The 20,604-nt window shown below is 37.6% G+C and overlaps 1 protein-coding gene across 2 annotated transcripts in view; it reads right to left on the bottom strand.

Annotated features, from left to right (window-relative positions):
• Nucleotides 1-322: 322 nt before the first annotated feature.
• Nucleotides 323-20,604, bottom strand: part of LOC144630606 (uncharacterized) — a 104,274-nt gene continuing 83,992 nt past the window's right edge. The window contains exons 1-2 of one of the 2 annotated variants that reach the window (XM_078488981.1): nt 4,607-4,853; nt 323-1,135 (exon numbers count right to left, since the gene is read on the bottom strand). In XM_078488981.1, the coding sequence (XP_078345107.1) occupies nt 597-1,135; nt 4,607-4,835 (768 nt within the window). In that variant the 5' untranslated portion in view covers nt 4,836-4,853 and the 3' untranslated portion in view covers nt 323-596. Of the gene's footprint in view, nt 1,136-4,606; nt 4,854-20,604 lie in introns of those variants that run through there. The other variant, XM_078488982.1, reaches the window with a different exon arrangement.

The following is a 20,604-nucleotide window of genomic DNA, read 5'->3' as shown; positions in this document are numbered from 1 at the left end:
GAGACAAAGGGCATGAAAGATTGATAGCACGGTGAATAAACAGAGCAGACAAATGAGAAAAGAATTCTTCAAATCTTTAAATTTCTTGCCAGATTTTATTTACAGAGCAATTTTGATATTTTACATTTTTCTTAAAAACTTAGAATGATGTAAACTATGCTGAACAGCAAAATATGGTTTGGAACAAAAAATGCACTGTTTGAAAAACTAAAAGTATAAGGGAAAATTGCAAGAACAAAAATTGAATGTAAACAGAAATTTGCTTAAGAATATTTACAAGAAACTACTGCCTGCATGTTGCTCTCATATGGCAGATTTCAGAGAAGCAAGCGAAGTTATCCGTAAATTCAAAATAATTCTGATAACAGCGTCTCCATTCTCGAAAGGTTGTGCCATTTCAAGTATGATTGATGTTTTAAGAGCTTGACATTAAATAACTGAATCACCGGCAAATTGCATGCAACGAGAATTCTCGATCAAATCAGTGAAAAATGGGTTGTAAATAATGAGTTGAATGAATGAAACCATAGACCAAACCTTTCTTATTACAATAGTCAAAAATTATCTTTACAGAGTTATGGAACGAGGGGATAATCTTAATAAAATACTGGAGGGTAGAGATGTTGTCTTTGACCTTCGTACTGGCACGAAGGATAGCGTACAAAGTGTTGGTTCTGTCGTGCTGCTATCGAGAAACTGTTCATTGGAGGCATTGGAGAGGGTGGACACACAGACGACCATGGCATGAAAGCCGAAGGGAATGTATTAATCGTGTCTCTAGGCTCGTAATACGGACACGGCTGTAAGCATGGCACCTCTGCCGGATGATAATGTCCCCCACAAGGAGCCTTGATGTCTTCCTCGAATTGTCCGTCATGCTTAATCTGTTGACGACTCTTGTATCGATGATTCTGGAACCAAATCTTCACTTGTGAGGGCGTCAAGTTTATCATTCTTGCCAACTGGTCCCTCTCGACGGCCGAAAGGTACTTTTGGACACGAAATCTGCTCTCTAATTGATAAACCTGCGCCTTGGAGAACAAAACGCGTCTCTTTTTCTTGTTTGATTGTTTCATCTTTGTGGCATCCTTGCTTTCTGTGACGCCGCACTGATCGGCTTCTTTCAAGCTAGATTCTGGCAAAAAAAGAAGGAAAATTATCCCTTGAACCATTATCGCACGATTATACTGTAACTACCAGTATATCACTGTATATTCCGAGATAAGCCAGTATTCCACGCCATATTCAGCCTCCAGTGACATTTCACATTTGCGAGTGAGCTCAATAGTTCAATGCGTATTTTTTGCATTAAAGCGCTATAATCTTCTTTCAAAACTTGCTACATTAACTAGTGCTAAACCAGTGCAGCGCGCTTCAGAAACAACAAGGCACAAAGGAAAAGAACGAACTCGAGTATTTTCTAACGATTCGGGTCATTTTGTGAGGTGATCCTATGATTATACTACTGTACTTATTCATAAACCTCCACTCAAAGTGTCAGAACATGTCACATCCACGCATACCTTACATTTATACTCCGTCATCAACAAACCACACGCACGTATTACCAGAACAAAACGCATGATAAAACAAGTGATATAAACAGCTTCATCTTCATAATTAACAATTATTTATCGTTGTAGAGGTAAATATCCTTCAATGTTTACCGACTCTCATAACTGAAATGAATCTTAATTCTTAATTGAAAAGATGAAAACCCAAACCAGTGAAAAACACGAGCGGATAAAGTACATTTTTCTGCTGAAAAATTGTTCTCTGGAATCACGCCGAAAGCTCAGTAAAATCTCGACCTTGTGTTCTAAACAAGAACTTAAAACCTTTCTACAGTCGTAAATTTCATAAAGGGACACTTTCGATGGACTATTCAGATGTAATTGCACGTCGCTTTAGTTCGTTTTTTCACTACGTGCGTGCACTCCACAAAGTGCCCAAGAGATTTTCACGTTTGCATGGAAAGTTGTATTTGTATAGTTAAGTAAGTAAATCAGTACACTTGCAACTAGGCGCGGAATTTGGTTGAAAAAATCTTTCATCTAAACGCTTTTCCAGCAAATCGTCTAAACTAAATGCAAGCATGAAGACAACCCTGTTATGCTTAAGTAGGGTTAGACGGAATGAAACAAATATTGAACGAGCTCTGAACTGCATGTATTGCCAGCAAAGAATACTCAGATAAAAGCAAAAACATATGCACTATTTTGAGTTCAGTTCTTTTTCTATTGTGAACAGATTTTAATATCGTTGAGTGAGAAATCAACTCCACTTTATTTTGTCTCTTCACTTGCCAATTCATTTTGCCTGCATGTCTTCATAAATGACAAGTTATATCTCATGAAGATATCAAAACACAGGATTGACAGTGAGCTTGGAAGTAGACAATTGGTCGCAAAGGCCACGTACATGTCGATTTTGTGATGTGTGTGGGTCTTGAGAGTGAATTAATCCTCCAAACCACATTTCTACCATTTTTCGTTCAACTAGCATCTGAACGTTTGAGTACCTATTTGGTCATAGCTAGCGACTTCGGATCTGATTTTTCGTCGATTCAGTAAAGAAGAGTCTTTGTAGTGCGAAAAATAAGTAGAAATGTAGATCGCTTTTGGTTTGAAAATCGTTGCGTGTCAGCTTGAAACGATAATGCTTTGAGCCAAGAGTGCCTCAACAACGCAACTCCGCCCACTACTAAAACATTTACACCCTCTATTCTACAGTGAGAGTAATCTCTTGGGGTCAGTGGACCATGTTTAGACAAAATGGCGCCCTGGTTGTCAGACAAGCCAGCATGAACGTCTCCTCGACTGCCCGGATTCTGTCAGCTTCTGTCTAAATTGTCAACGAATTGGTCAAAAAAATTACATGAAAAAGATCGAAAAAGAAAATTCTTAACGCTTTGCAGCACAAGTGAAATTCGTACTGAAAACATTTCAGTCTGAGTCTATTTGCATGACTACAAGTACACCTTTTTTAATACACTCTCAAAATTGTCAGGGCTTTACGAAGCCTTCTGCGTTAAGAGGTTCAAGTATTCATTGTATGATCGTTTATTTTATAATTCTCAACAATGCATATTAAATGTATTCCAGCTTTCGCGTTTTAAACCCAGTTTTCAAGAACTTAAGAGGTTCACGATATTGCAGACTACACACTGTACCAATTCCGGCCTCGAAACACAATGCGTGTGGATTGAAGTGATTGAGATAAGATTATTAGAAAGTTGTTGCGTTTTTCCTGTCTATGTTTCAGAGATAATTTCACAATATAATCCTAACCACACAGCTCACTAGATTGATAGCGATAAATGCTGCCCTTCACGTTTTTTTTTAATACTTGTCTCGTTCGATTTTAAGCTCTAATTCACTTTTATGGAACCAAAATAAAAGCAGCACTGAAACGGATCAGGATTTCAGATGCTCAATCATAAATGGAGCAAATACGGAGAGTTATTTTCAAGTAAATACAGGAATTATATCCTTCCGGAGACTGAGGGCGAACTTATCGAAACAACGCCAGTTGACTCGTTCGATCTTAAGCTCTCATTCACTTTTATGCCGGAACAAAAATAAAAGCAGCACTGAAACAGATCAGGATTTCGGATGCTCAGTCATAAAAGGAGTAACTACGGAGAGTTTATATTTTCAAGTAAATACGGGAGTTATATCCTTCCGGAGACTGAGGGTAAACTTATCGTAAAACATCGCCAGTTGACACAACCAGATGAAGAAATACATGCATTATTTTAGAGTCAACAGGGAAACTATAAAACCTAAAAATCTATCAGTAATATTAAAATAATACTGAAAAAGATTTCGAAGAGCATAACAGTTTGGTGATATGACTGTGAGATTTTCAGTTCCATTGCTGATACAAATTGTATTCAAATGCGTCAAAATTCCGTGACAAATTTTGGCGATTATTACTTATAATTGCTGAGATGAAGCAAGGATGATTTCTGGTCTTTTGCGATAACACAAAGCTGGATTTTAAGCTCTAAGTCATGATAATTTAACAGGAAGAAGAGGCTGTAAAGAATCTTCGGATGATCTGGTTAAAATATTATCCAATTTGGTCCAGATCTCGATGCCATTTTAATTGGATTCCAACACATTTAAAAGAAATAATATTTGCATTTCCCACTTCTAAATATAATACTGATGATTATGTTTGATGGAGTTAACCTTTTATAAAAGGCAATTATTACACAAGTTACGATGGTGAAATTTTCATTAGAAACAGTCGCTGGTCAAAGCGCCTGTAAGACAGCCAGCGTACCAGACAAAATTGGAAAAAGAAGCGTAATTTAATTTGGTAGTAAATAGTAAAACAAAAATACAGACGACTTTCACCCTGGCTTTTATTCATCAATGTTCTTTGCGTTGAATGTTGCAATGAGAAAATAAAGCCAGAATGCGAGGGGCAAAACGTGCCGTTTAATTTCCTGTTTAAAATTATGAATCACTGACTAAAACAGCGCCAAGTCGAAGAAAACTCATAATTGCTTTGCATGGCATTTTATTGCGAGTTGTGTTTTTTTTGCTAGCTAAGACAGCATGTACAAATTACTGAGCAACAAATTTACCAAACTAACCTGACTCTTTGTCCACCCTAGTCTTAATATCAGGGCTGTTATTACCCGCTCTTGAGTTATTGCCTTCACCATTTACCGTTGATTTTCCGGCAGAAGGAATCGGTTCAGTTTTGCACGAGTTTTCTCTACATACCACCGAGTTTCTTCTCAGATTTTCCTCCTCGCTGCCAGAGCTAAGGATCCCATCGATGGAGAAAGTAATAGATTGTTTTGAACTGAGTTGAGCCATGCTCCGGTGGTGCAATGTGACACAAAGTTCGCTATCTGGCTTATGATGCGAACGAGTGACCCTTTTCTGTGTCGATTAGCGCGTGTGGCAAAAAACCGGAAATTAGGGCGGGACCTTATCGAGTGGGGCCCGCGTTAACACTACACAGACAGCGTCGTGATTGGTCAGTTTGCGAGGTGCTGATCCGTAAGAGTTTAAAAATAATTTAGATAAGTGCAATACTTTACAAGACAAACAAAAACAAAATTGATTTCCTGGAGCGGAAATGCCAAAGTAGCACATGAGTGTTGAATGTTGTAAGAGACAGCGGATTATGGCACAGACTGACGTAGAACATAACTCAAGGGCCAAGGGTCACTTCGCCGTCTCGTGAACCCGGATTTAATAGAAAACTGGCACGGAATTTAAAACGTGAAGCAGTTCAAACAAGGGTATTGGAAGAAATAAAAAGAGTGGGCATTAAAATTCCTCGTTTCATTGGCATTTGGCAAAGCTTGCTTCTTTCTTGTTTAAACTTCACTACCTTTTATCGGATTTAAGCTGTCAAAAATGACAAACAAACGATGGCTGTTTAATGGGTTTAGGCACGCATTCAAGGAGAGTTATTTGAACTCAATAGACGCTGCTATGATGGCAATCACGGTGTAGGGGTGGCATGACTGATAAGGCAAAGGATTAACCAGCGGGGAGAAACGGAAAGCAGCTAGCAGGACACTATCATAGTGTCAAGATGAATTCACTGAGCACTGTAATAACATGTAACAATTGCCAGAGATTTAAAGCTTCAAGTTATCAGCTAGCAGACCCATTTACCATTGGCCCTTGCTCAGGGTAGCAATGTTCTGGATGTTTGAGGCATGCATGCGGGGTTCGAGGTAGGCTATGAATTTGGTGAGTATGAACATGATGGCATAGTTCCCGGGTTTCGCTCTTTACGGTGGCATTTGTGCAATTTTACTAGCTAAATATAAGCCGGATTGTGGTTCTGTTGCAATTTTCTTTCATGAAATTTACGGCAGACAAACCCCTGATGGGCATTAAATTTACGAGCTTTCGACAATTCTCCCATAATTGACGTTTCCTTGTGCAAAGATATAATGACAACACAGGTGGCCCGTGGTGAGAGCTCCCTTACTGACGTGACTCGAGCACTTTCGGTGTTGTGTTACACTGTCGACCAATCGTCACGCAGCAAGAGGGCCACGTGACCTTGTCAATCAAAACAAATGATGCTAGCCATACAAATGCTATTATTGAGCAGCATTATTTTCATGTGGGACTTTGTTTTTTTTTTAAATTTGCAAAATGGTACAGTAGTTGGATTATTTGTCAAATGTACTGAGCTAACAGGCTTATTATACAAGTTGAGATGTTTGGTAGGACCAAGTTCAATAAAATAGTGGAACCGTTTTCTGGACCTTCGGCTAGCTTGGGCGGTTCCACCACAAGGTTTTACATGGTTCACACAAGGAATGGCTTCATGCTGCCTGCTACCAATACACTCTCTATCATCCACCTTCATGAACAGAAACTCCCGATTTCTCTAACCAATTTTCCTTTCCCTTGGGCAGTACTTGGTACTTCTCTGTAATTTTACCCACAATTTCTCGAACCTCCTGATTTTTCGAACAAATTTTCGTTTTCCCTGGAGGCTCGAGAAAGCAGAATTCTACTGTAGTTGGAATCTCCTCGCTTTTTCTACCCATTTGCTTTAATTATCCTAGATAGAATTTGGTTTTAATCCCAGAAACATCTCTTCCCTTCCTATTCATGTCTGCCTGTTTGTCGCTGAATTGCGTAAAATAAAACCAACTTTTGACTGCCATTTATTGAAGCAAACGAAGTAAAAATACATTGCCATGGGCTCTGACCTTTCTTGCTATCTATCGCAATTTTATGCTTTCAGTTTTCCGGGCATTGTTTCGAGGCACTTGTTTGAGGGTTAAGCGTCTCGGTTTTTAAAACTTGAAGCAATTATCAGAATTCGTACCATGCGCACACGATTCTCAAGACTCTAGGTAAATGTAGTGGAATGGTCGCTCGCTCACATTCGATTTAAAAACTAGCTTTAAATCACACGAGCGCCGCCGATATTGACGGTATGTAACAATGTATGTAACTATTGTGTACCCAGTTAAATTGTGTTGTGTTATCGGTGTTGACAAATCCTTACAATTTACAAGAACACTCGAAACAGGAATTTTACGACTGGGTTCCATTCTCGATTCCTTGAAGCAAACCCTGTGATTTGACCATGTTAAGTAATTTACTTTAAGCCACAAGTCTTTTTCTTCGATATAAAAGGAAAGATTAAGAAAAGCATATTGTAAAGAAACGGTGAAAGATTGTTGTTAGTTTTATTCGGAAGTGAGCGTGTATTTGTGTGCCGCCATGTTCTCAGCCTAATCTGTGAGACATCAACTTTTCAATGGCGTGTGTGAAGATGCAACCATTACGCGTTGAGAAACTGAAGAAGTTCGCTTCATTTCGTCTTTCCTCGGCTAGTATTGTACACTCTTCTTGTTAAAAAACACAACTAACATGCAGTTTAGGGTTTAGTATATGTTGTTACATTATAGAATTCCGATTTCTCGAGCCTTCAAGGGAAACGAAAATTGCTTCGAGAAATCGGAAGGTTCGACAAACCGGGGGTTATTTTACAGAGAGGTACTATCCAAGGAAAACGAAAATTAATTCGAGGAATCGGGAGTTTCGAGAAACCGAGGGTTGAGAAATCGGGATTCTACTGCATTTCAACACTGTCAGAAACAAAGCGTGGTGTTATTATCACGTACATGTAAGATATGACATTCTTCAGTGTATAACTCACTGTTGTCTCGTTGGTAACGCCCCCGAAACTGCACGATCCAGTATAACGGATTCCTATACAAAGGTCCGTAAACTGTACTTATTTTCTGCATATGCATGAGATATTTCTGGATGCTAGTTTCGACTTGTTAGATGCCATCATGCGACATTTGCTGGTTTGTTATGATAATTCTCCCGTTCCCTAAACACCAATGGCGAGGTTTGATAGATTGCCAACACTGTTTCAGTCGAGGGTCCGTCATGAAACGTTCAGTCAAAAAAGTTGTACCTGTTCAGTTTTTATTCCTTTTCCTTTAAAGATAGCGAGACGTTGTTGTTATACAGCATGCAGTTGCAATTTCTTGCAACCATTAATTTCAAAGCATTTTCTGCGTTGAGATTTGTATCGTTCCGTGATTCATGGAGGAATTTCACTGACAATCTTCCATCACGTAGACCGACGTAACACAGGGGTTCATTTCAACGCACTTACTCGACTTACTTAAATCCATAAGCTGTAAAAATTACCCTTACTTTGTTTACAACGACAAGGTGCTCTCCATAGGCATTAACCCAACTCTTTCTTAAGGGAAAGATGATGCGAAGATCCACAAAACCGATTTGACTTTTATTTGAACAACACATGACACAGGTATAGCCTTTTACCCTTTTATTCCCAAGCGTATACCTGAAGTCAATTGTAATTGGTTCTGGGCCGTTTTAATATGCAATAATATAAGGTGGCTCTAACTTTTAAGTCTGTGAATGAAATCCTTGTGTGTGACCCTTCAAATGAAAGCTATTGAGCAGTACTTTCATGTTGCACTGTTTATTATGCTGTACAAGGAAGTTCTTACTTTTCAGTCTCTTGATAAGACCCTAGTGTGTGACCATTCAAATGAAAGCTATTGAGCAGTACGTAACGTTTATGTGGCACTGTTTATTATGCTGGTTACAACTATTTAGTATGTGGTGAAACCCTGGTGTACGACCATTTAAATGAGAGCTGTTGAGCAGAACTTTCGCGTGGTCCTATTTGTTTTTTATTTCACCCAAAATTGGATTTCTTTCTATCATTTTGAACTTAGTCACCTCTCGCTTTCATTGGTGCTGTTTGTTTTGACACAAATGAAATGTGATGGCACTTTTGGTAGCGGAATTTGGGTTTAAAAAGATAAGTGTACTTCTTGAGTAAAGTCAACAGCACTGAACAAAACCTTACACCTTTTTCTTAATAGCGGCCAAGAGAAAGCTATAAAGGAATTCTGAATAACATAAACGACTAGTAGTTTGAATCCAGCCTCAAATAATCTATCGCTCCCCTAGTTCTATCTTACTTACATTAAAAACTTTATTCAGCCCCCGAAAAGTATGCTTTAACTTTTTATTGAAAGAGCCAACACTTGATACTGCAAATTTGCAGTGATGGAGCAAGGAGCATATGCAAACGGTCCGCCATTAAATGTCGCAGTTGTATTGTGATGCATTTTGTAGTGGGAATTGTACCCAATTTATTCATTTACCCTTTAACTTTCAAGAGCTAGACAAAAAACGCCAAATTTCATTTTGCAATCTATTGAACAACAAACAGCACCATGTAAAAGTGCTGACTGAAAGCTTTCATTTGAATGGTCACACACTGCAGTTAGACCCACTCAACACTCTAAGGTTCTGTCTCTATGAGTGAATGGGTAAAACTTTACACGGGACAGTACAACTGTTGTTCCTTTCTTCTAAGATAAAACACTACACTTAGTCTACACTATGTGAATTTCTTTTTCAAGAAATTAACATGATCTTTATTCAAGTACACATTATGAAGTGGTTATAGCATTTGATGTAACTTCGCACAGGACTGTGCAAGGCAATTCGAAGAAAGGACCTCGCATTCGGTTCTAAACTATAGTTATAACTTTAGAATGAAATATCATGTACCAGGCTCTTATATAAATCATTGTTAAAGGGATGAGCGATGATGCATGCATTGTTACATAATTTAGGTCCGCGCTCGCTTCGGTTGAAGTCGCCATTTTGTTTTGATTTCTCTCAAAAAAGTATATGTGTGTCAAAAACTACAATGCTCAATTGTATGTGTTAAGGCCCAATGTCAAATATGTCCTCCAGAAAATAATTTGCTGTAGATTAACACTCCCCTCCAAAACTGTCATTTTTATATTTCTTATTTTTGTGGCCTGAACAAAAAAAAAAACAGAGAAAAAAAATCAACAGAGAAATGAAAAATTGCGTGTTGTTAGTTTGGGGATGTTTACAGCACTCTAAACTCAGACAAATCGCTCTTAAGTTAAGTATTTTGCTAGAATATCAGCTCAAGTTTCGGGAAAGTACATCTTTCGGAAAGTATGTTCTGGAGCAAATAACTAAAAAAACAGCAATTTCTGACTTGTTTTCTGCAACTCGAAGAATAGAGCTATGCCACCAGTTACGCATCCAAAGAAAATAAAAAAAATCCGTGGTCTTTTTTTATTACCTCTTTAGTTTTTGTTTTACCTCAGTAACCTTCAGTTTGTAGTTTCACTCCCTAATTTTGAAGGCAGCTTTGTACCTCACAACTTACCGTAAAATAGCTTCTTTAATATATTTCACTCTCAACTTAACTTTCGCTCGAGTTTCACAAACGATCTCAATTTATGTTACAAGATATTGACGATAATTTACGGTAGAATCCCCGGGTTTTTTGAACTCCAAGGGAAACGAAAATTGTTTCCAGAAATTGGGAGTTCGAGAAAGTGCGAGGCTTGTATAATACACAGTGCTCGACTGAGTAAAGGAAAACTATGGGGCTCGAGTTATCGGAAGGCTCGATAGACCGAGGGCTTGAAAAATCGAGATTCTGCTGTTGGAGTGCCAGGCAAAAGCACTGCAAAGTAGCTTATATTTTAATATTAGCACAATAGCGTTTCAGCTACAAACCTTTCAGTCCTTTCAGTTAGAACCATGCACAGCTTCAGTGTACATCGCAATAAAGCAGTTCTTCGTAGAAAGAACTGCTCAAAAGCTTTCATTTGAATGGTCACACACAAGGGTTTTAACCCCCTGGAACAAGATTTATTCGTTTTCTTTGTGCTATTCATGATCAAATAACGAGGATTATAACGTAAGGCTAAACAAATCATTTGCAATGTGTATCAAGGAACCTAAATGTCATTCGTCTCCAGGTTATTCACTAGTGTGTCAGAATTTTCCCTGCTGATCATGAGTAATCATGAACTCTGCTCTTTCAGTGAAGAGATTGGCACAAGAGAAAAAATTACAATTCCAAAGTAATACTGACAAATACCGGGTGAGCGGATGTTCCTTGACATAAATCCTACACATGTAACAGAAACAGAAAGTGAAAGAAGTGTCAGGACCACACCCATGTACTCCAGCAGTGTTTGCTATTTAAACCTTTCTCTTACAGAAATGTTCTAGTTTATTTTCTTTTAATATAAATAATATTGAACAACAAACAACACCACATAAAAGTACTATTCATAAGCTTTTATTTAAATGGTCACACACTAGGGCTTCATCCACAGCCACCTTGTACAGCATAGTAAACAGTACCACATGAAAGTACTGCTCTGAAGCTTCCATTTGAATGATCGCAATTTAGGGTTTCATCCACAGACATGAAAGTTGGAACCACCTTGTACAGTATAGTAAACAGTACCAAATGAAAGTACTGCTCAATAGCTTTCATTTGAATGGTCACACACTATGGTTTCATCCACAGACTTAAAAATTAGAATCACCTCGTAAAGCAGAATAAACAGTACCACACGAAAGTACTGCTCAGTAGCTTCCATATGAATGGTTACATGCTAGGAATTCATACACAGACTTTAAAGTTAGAAAAAAAAGTTAGAACCACCTTGAACAGTATAATCAACAGAAACACATGAAAGTACTGCTCAATAGCTTTCATTTGAATGATTACACACTAGGGTTTCATCCACAGACTTAAACTTTAGGAAGTTAGAACCACCTTGTTCAGCATAATAAACAGTAATCGCATGGCAATAGCTTTTATTTAAATGGAATGGGAGCGTTATCCTTAAGCGCAAATGTCAGAACCTCAGCTACATGAAATTACTCGAGGTCTCGCTCTGAGAGAGAACAGTTTATTATCTCTAGAGTATAAAAGAGGCATTTTGTTAATCGCATAGTTTACAATCCTCCATATAAGTGTCAGTGTGCTCATGGTGCATTAAAATAGTGAGACCGTATCCCATTACTGACATTACTAACTAATCCCACTTGCCGGATTTTGAGTGCGGCTTAAAACGTTTCTTTGTACAATTAGTCAATATTGAGTCATAACCAGATTTGTTAAGTGACCTTCACAATCTTATCCCCTTTTCTTCAAGGCTCAAGCACCCTTGAAAGCAAAACACCCTCTCACGGAAGAGAGTGTGTCGAAATTGTTGCGTCGAAATCGCCACGAAAAAATACAAACGCCCAAATTGGGCCGCGCAATACCTTCGTGTGGTGTAAAACCACATTTACAAATCCACAAAGCTCGTGGTTTTTATTATCTGTGTTTATTCGTGCCGGAAAGTTTATTCAGACATAGACAGACTGGGGTTGTTTTGGTTAAAAACAGACGTGTACCGGATGTGGCTTTTAAAATGTCTCTTCGTTCCATGGGACGCTCAAGGGCTTAATAACCCCTTTTAACTCAGAGATATAATTTACAAGTACCTATGTCAATCACTTTTAAGCTACGTCCTTTAATTATAATGGAATGCGCAATTAGCTAAACTAAAATAACTTCATTTCAAGAGATTTTCTCTTATCCACTGCCTTAACCAAACACTTCATATAAGGTATAATACTTTTGTGGACGGGAATCAGGGCTAAACGTCCATTATTTTTCTCATATTTCGACTATTAGTGCTAGGTAAACTTTCACTCCATAACAGGATAAGATGTTATCGCCGACCAAGCGGAAATCCCAATCTGGAAATAACAACAAGGATGAAGTATCTAGGAATTTTGGATTTATCATGCCAAACGCTGGAATTTCGAGATTTGCCTGACCAAATCTCACGAACTGGGCAAGATTTCAAGATTTTGGTATCAGCTTGGCAAAATTGCTCCGTTTATCACCGATTCATGATCAATGTGGCGGTTTATTGGGCAGTGACTCGACGAAATACAATGGAGATTCACATAGAGCTTCCAGAAAGTTATTTTTATAATGAAGGGCAAGGGATTAAAATACAGTCCTCAATTAAACCAAGAAAAGTTTCTTATCAGTTTTACGTCTAAGTTTATTTACTTTTTACACAACAAAAAGAAAGGTGCAGTGTTCAGCTTGTGTGACGTTGTGTGAAGATTTGACAAAGAGTTGCAACTTGTTATTGAGCTCAAACACAGGTTTTCAACCTTAAGAAAATTGACAGAACAGAAGCACAATAGATAGAAGGATTAAAGTAACACCACTACAATGATAAACGATTCAGGGATTAAGGGATGATTAACCGTGACAAATTCCATAAATTAACCAAACAAGACAAACGCAACTGGTCAAGCTGAAAGTGAAATAAAAGTACAAAATTCGTCGTGTGGCAGCTCTCGCAAGATCTCGCATCAGTGGCATGCTACTCTTCGAGAGAACAATAAAACAAACAACAGGAACAATGCCCCTACCCCTCAAAACAATAGCAACTGCTACACTAGAGGATTTTTTCTTTGTCCCATGCTCGTGTCATTGTTGAACAATTTATCTTCATTATTTATCACCGAGCTTAAAACATTACCATCTTTACTATTTACTACACACTTGATGACTTCGACATTGCTGATCCTAGCAGTATGCAGGACGCGTGTCACTTATCAACCTAGTAAAATGGCTCAGCTCACAACGAGTCTCTTGTAGCTCAGTTGGTTAGAGCGCCTAACCGGTATCTGGGAGGCCATGGGTTCGATTTCCTTCGGGGACTCGGATTTTTTCTTTTTCTCATGGTCGTGTCATTGTTGAACAGTTCATCTTCACTATTTATCACCGAGCTTAAAACATTACCATCTTTACTATTTACTACACCCTTGATGATTTCGACATTGCTGATCCTAGCAGTATGCAGGACGCGTGTCACTTATCAACCTAGTAAAATGGCCCAGCTCACAACGAGTCTCCCGTAGCTCAGTTGGTTAGAGCACCCAACCGGTATCTGGGAGGCCATGGGTTCGATTTCCTTCGGGGACTCAGATTTTTTCTTTGTCTCATGGTCGTGTCATTGTTGAACAATTCATCTCCATTTTTTATCACCGAGCTTAAAAAGAAATACCATCTTTATTATTTAGGACCAGTATAATTACAAGCTTACGAGAGCTGCTACATTGCTGCAAATTCACGAGAGACCGGCGAGCTCATACTGTCGGGAATCTAAACACAAATGATAAAGAAAATAAATCAACAACAAAACATGTCACGAGATGAGCTCAAGGATCGCAAGATCAATTTGCTAGACTAGCGAGGGCAGCAACATCCAACCGCAGACAAAAGTGTTGGGTAGCTTTGCACTTCTGTTCTTCCCCTCCCCTCCTATTCAATGTTGAGCTACTACAATCTTGGACAAAACTGTTGAAACACTTAACAAATTTCCACTAATTTAGCTAACAGAGTTCAGTTCTGCAGCCCCCCTCCTCCCATTTCAATATTATTAATGCTGTAGTGCCGTTTTCAAAACAAAGCCTGTCGAACCGCAAACCCCAAGAAACAACATTGAGTAGGGGGAGAGGAGATAAAATATTCAGTTTTACCCATTTACTCGACGTTTACAGTTCAGGACATTTGAAAAAATGCGTTAAATGCGTTCGTTTCAACTAGTTGTGTCCAAGATTGTAACAACCTTACCCCCCGGCCTTACTCACACAAGATTGTAAAGTGAGGTTCCACAAGCAACTTTACTTACACAAGATTGTGAGGTTTCAACATTACAAGAATGGTGTTTACTAAGTTGAATTCGAAACTCACTGTAATCGAGAATATTTTTACAATCTCACCAACTACTTTTGTCTGAGGTTGTAACTGTACTGTCGACCATACAAACACAAGTATAAAAGACAAAGTCACACTTTTGAAACAAGTCTTGGTGGCCCAACACGAGCATAATGGAACGATTCATGAAACCAAACAGCTGTCTAAAGAGATTGTATCGGCTTGATGCTCTTTTCTTTTAGCGCAACCAAAAGTGTTTGCTGCTGTTTGAAAAACAAATTAAGCTTTTGTGGAAGTGATAATATAAAATTGAATTCAGTCCAGAAGGTATTAACATTATTGGTGTGATATGCCACACCAGAAAGGTAAAGGTGTATTACAGCTTGCTTACACGTAAAGAAGTATAGTATTATTGTAAATGAACATTCATAAACTAAAATTCGAATAAGTGCACACTGTTAAGAAATGCTGATCAGAAATTAATATCACGAATTGGAATTTTGTCCATTTTAGAAATAGTACACAGTATGGAAAGCCCTGTAGAGAAATTTCGAAATTTCTAATTTACTAAATAAAGGGGAATCTGTTGGGTGACTGCCTACACCTAAATCTGGTCGTATTATAACGGGGTATCGTAAATAAAGAAACTGGACACACTTAGTTCTTCTTGGGGCCAAACGAAAGTGAACGCAACTAAGAGGTGTTTATACTTTCCCTCCTAAATCTTATTGTTCTCTCTCTGCAATATATCGAATATTGCAGCCATGAACAAACACGTCATCCTTGCGGCCTTAGCTGCCTGCAAGCTACCCAACAATGCTGTGAGCCGAAGCAATTATCTATTAAATATCAACGAAATGGTGGTCAGGCAGGGTTGTAATGTGAATGCTGAACATTCTCGGGGGCGTGAACGCAAGAGGAAATTTACTGTGACCCAAAGTGCTGCTGGCATAACTTCCTGTAGATTTCCTTGTCGCCGATAAAGAATGAAGGCGACTCTGCTAATAGGTTACCTCGTCCAAGGTAAACAACAGCTCTTTTGATGAAATTAACAAAGCAACTAACTGACGAAAATGCGACATTGTTTCGGGAAAATGTTTGAACAGTCCTCATAAGCTACGAAGCTGAACAAATGGAGACATTGAGGCTCGCGTCACAGTGGTTAAAACAATTGTCCACAGTATTCATGTTCAATTTTAAGCTCAAGTTTTAATTTGTGATGTTCCTCTTTTCTGAACAGTAGGTTGAAGAACTTGATATTTAAAGATGCTTTAACATGAAAACCTCTGCTCTCACAGGGGTGGTTTTAAAAGCATCTCGTTGTTATGATTCTTGTGTGCAGTCAAATAGCAAGCAAGCGTTGCCGCGGTTACGGTTGCGTATAAACTTCTATTCATAATTCAATAAAAAAATCTAACAATCATTTCACCAATTTTAAAGCGGCTGAAATGAGACGTCAAATGAAAACTCTATGAAAAAAGTGCCAATAGTCTCGTTTCCATGACAACAGAAATTAACTCATTTGTGTCAGTTTAATTTTTTATGACGACCGGTCAATGCCATGTTTGTTTATCAAGAGAAATCTTTTCCACGCCATGTTTGCTTATGTCGTAGGTGGGAACGAAAATATTGTGATATTGTTTTGTGTGATGGTTTAATCGGAAACACGAGTAAACGTGCGAAATTGGGTTTTGAAGCATAAGTCATTATAGATGAACACTGAGATTAAGATACTAGCCTTCGGAACTTCTATCTCAGATCTTTGATAAAGTTAAACAAACAACCAAAATCATGCTGGTGCAATAAAAAGTTATCACGATTCTATCCGAGAAAACTAAATAAAATTAACAAAATCCGTTGAATAACCGCGAAAGGATAGTTTGGTTCAATAGAGGTGTTTTTCTTTTTGCCAAACAAAAATGAAATAGATATAATGTGTAATATTGCTTGTCACTTCTTTATGTTGCCAATTCTGGAGAGAGTAAAAATATTATTCATGCACGAAGCAGAGATTGGTTCGTCAACGTTGACAAGTGTTCCTTCCTCCCACCATTGAAACCACGTGACATGCCTCTTGTTGTAGAGTCCCACCCTCTCGTTCGTCGATCCACAAAGAATTGAAAATCTTCCGCTGAAAATCTCAGGGATGAGAGAGGCCACTCGCGGCTATAGAGTACGAAAATGGATACACTCGACTCTACGTACCTTCACTTTATTATAAACTCGGTTCTAAAAATAACAATTCAACATTATTGGTACTGCATTGTCTTTTTTAAACCGCGGTCGTGTGTGGAAACCACTAATTCTGTAAAGCACTGCGCTGAACAGTATTTTTGATCCTACCTAAACTGGGTATATATTTTTATGCATCATCAGTTTTGGGTATAAAAGCATGTCGGTGAAAAGAAACGATGCTTCAACAGTGCTGTATTTTTTCTTTCTATTTTTATCATAGGTTTAGTTGTAGGTTAAAAGTAAATTAGCAACAAAATAGGAACAATTCTTCGTATTGATTTCCTATGTTTAGAAAATTAACTGAAGGCAATAAAAAGAAGAATGAGAAAGACATTTTAAAAAATAGACAAGGTTTACAAACTAGGGAACAACTGTTTCGTGTTTTTTTTTTCTCTGTGGGTTAAAAATTTAGCTATAGTTTGTTAGTAAAGTTTGTGATTTTAGTCTTTGCTTTAAAAATTATGAGATTATTACAATGGTTTTTATTAGCAGTTAAATTTACGGAAAATATTGATCTAGCATATGGGAGGAAATATGACTTTTTAGTTCATTTTGCAGCCGGGGTAATGATTCTGTTTCTCATCAGACAACAACTAACAAACCTTCAAGTTTTACAATTTCTAATTTTTATCACATAGACGCAAAATTGAAATTGCATTAATTTAAATCCTGTGTAAACCGCGTTATTAAGGAAATGCGAAGATAAATTTCGGAAACGTCAACTCGAGTTTATTCAAAATTTCCAACATAACAGACAGTAGAAGCTTGGGTACACATCCTTGTGTTTGAATAGTACGCCGCATCGTGTATGCAACACGATAGCGCCAATCAAGAAATTTCTGTTTAATATGTTACGTACGTTGCGAAAATCCCACAATCACCGAGTTTGCAATAACCAATGAATTTCCTTTACAACGATTTCGCTGCCGCACCTGATATGACAAAGATAAAAGAGACAAAACCTTAGGTCAATAGTCCGGCCACAGTAAACGGCCATTTTTAATTAAAGTTAGTGTTATTAAACTATTGTTGATCACACAAAGCTGCTCCAATAAGCAAACAGTGGGTTTTCTATCCTTTTGTAACCGAGAACCTCTCAATCACATAACAACTCTATTTTCCCGCCACAAAATTAGTTCTCCATTTCGGAGATCAATCAATCCAGATTTTAGAGGTGTTTTGATTTCGCGAAAAAATTAAAAATTTCAAGTGGAGTTCTTTAAGAACACGGTATTGAACGTGCAGCACGGCTGTTTGATCTGTTATTTCCTTAGCTTTATTTAGCCAATAACTTTGAAATGTCACAAGCTTCTGACACAAAATCACGGATAATGATGCCTTTTTAATTCTCTGCTGACAGCCATAAAGAAAAAGAAAAGTATTCAAAAAAAAACTACCGTTGCCAATTGTTCGAAAATACACCGTTTCCCTTTCAATGAAAGGAAATTGTGTCCAAAATAAGTTCATGATCGCGAATTTCCCACCCAGAATTTCCCAGCCGTCGAGTTCGGAAATTTGCTTCCGTTGTCAGCAATATTTTCAATTAAACTTGTGTATGGCTTGAATCCAACGCGTCATCGTTTCTGTGTTAAAGTGCGATGTACTAATTAAATGTAAAAATAAAATGTACCGAGGCGAAATTTGTTGGCAAGACTAATTTTATGTAGCAATGAAATCACACTTCTCGGCAAACTTCCTGAGTCGCTCGCAATGTAGGAAATATGAAGTCTAAATAAAAACCCTTTATTGCCTCCACAGTAAATACAACTAATCCTTAAGCAAGCAACGATAAAACTCTTCGTGTTACGTGTATATGCAGGCGTAACAAAATAAACTGTGTTGTTTCACTGGCCTGAAAAATAAAATATTCCCTTTTTCCACGGTTTTTGATCTATCCGCCATAATCAATGTAAAATTCCCCGGGCCAGAAAATAAAACGAAGACTGATTCAGCCGTGTTTTACTTAATTAATATTTCGTACCGGGTCGTACCGCCTAATATACTGTAACAATCAGAACTTTGAAAAGAAAATCTTGAGACGAGATTTTTCAATTTTTGCTTCGGAACTGAATGAGGTTTCTCTGTCGGCATCCTTATGTTAAAGTAATATTTTTTCCATGTCGAGAGAATAGGTTATATTTTGTTCTTCGTTTCTAAACTAAAGAGGCCCAAGTCGATTTAACAAATTTCTGAAAGCGTAACTTATCGACGACTCTGGTAAAAAAACACTTGCACATAGCCAGGTTCCGCGATTTAATTCATTTTGTTGTTGTTCGCCGGTGACAAAGCTTAAAAATTTTCGTCCTTTGCATTGAACAAATTCGTTTTAAGTAAACAAAGCGAACTTTGCTTGAAAAAAAGTGAACGTTTCCGAAGGTAGTTTATTAATCCTTTTTACAAACGATTCCAGAAAAACAAAGTCTGACCTTCATGTTTGGTGGTTTACAAGGGGCTGACTTCATTTACAGGTTTCATTTTTGTTTTTGTTTCTTTAGCAGATAGCAGACATAACAAAACAGTTTTTTGTTATTTCTGGTCGATTACTAACTCTAATCTTTTAGATTCAATATTGATGCTATGGCCTGACGAAACTGTTTAAATATTTAAACACAAAAGAAACTTGATCGCATGTAAGCGAACAGCAAAATACCGAAATATAGCTTTTCAAAGCAAATGGTTACCTCTTGAAAACAATAACGGGGAATCTCAGCCGAGATTTATGAGCTGACTCGCGTGGTCTAAATAAAGGCACAAGCTGCGAGCATTGAATATTAACAACAAGTTCGAGTTCCCTCTTCAATGGCACAAGTTTATGATAATACAAAAACTGAGCGTACACAATTCGTAACCTGTCCTCAGAACCAAGTCATGTCGAGTATTTCTTTCATTGTTGCCGCTTAGAATGGTCGTTTTAACAAGTGGCTTGAATAAAAAATAAGCTTGAAAAAACATCCAAACCCCATAAAACAACGATAAATCACGGTACAGATTTTTAAACGAATGATTAATCGGATATTACGTTTTATGTCGGTAGGCACAAATTTTAAATGACGTTTGAGCTTTGTAAAGAATTGTGGTGCTTTTCACGATGAAAAATTGCTGACGAGTTTAGTGTTCTTTAAAAAATAGTCAAAAGAACAGATGAATACACAAAAAATGTCCAACACACACATTTTATGTTTCCTGTACAATCTATATTATCTCTGTCAAACATCACCCATTTTTAGCGCCAAGCAGTCAATACATTACACAATCATTCAATGCTGAATTTCACAGTATTTACAAGATTATTTTGCTATTTTAAAAAGCCCTTACTCTATCTTTCTTCTCCTAGTAAATATAATCGTTTTCTATTGAACAAACTAAACAAGTGTTTGAAAAGGACAACCAATCTTTTTTGAGCAAGCGTTAAATTTATACAGGATGCAAACTTTTTTTAGAAAGTTTTTGCGAGCTTTCTATAACTTAACTAAGATACCTATATACACTGAGTGATAATTTTATAAGGCGCTATCAAAACGGGAACATTTCACCCATTTTTATCTATTTTTAGACAAACGCTAGCTCATTGAACATTTACTCCAATTACTTTTAAAACATAAACGGACTACTCGATAAATAAACTCTACTCTATGCTACGTCTTCTAAAATGTAACAGCTATTTGTTTGTAGCGATCTGTCCCTTAGCGCGTTATTGCAATTTTTACCAATAAGTCGTTGGTTGAATGTAAGTAGAGTTCACGGGCGGAGGATAATGAATATAGTCTCCTTGATAAGGCG

The sequence above is a fragment of the Oculina patagonica genome, chromosome 11 (assembly GCF_052425735.1).
Source record: "Oculina patagonica isolate OP01 chromosome 11, crgOcupat, whole genome shotgun sequence".
In the NCBI taxonomy this organism is placed as follows: domain Eukaryota; kingdom Metazoa; phylum Cnidaria; class Anthozoa; order Scleractinia; family Oculinidae; genus Oculina; species Oculina patagonica.
The sequence above is the reverse complement of the archived record's forward strand: the minus strand, read 5'-3'. Positions and strand labels throughout refer to the sequence as shown.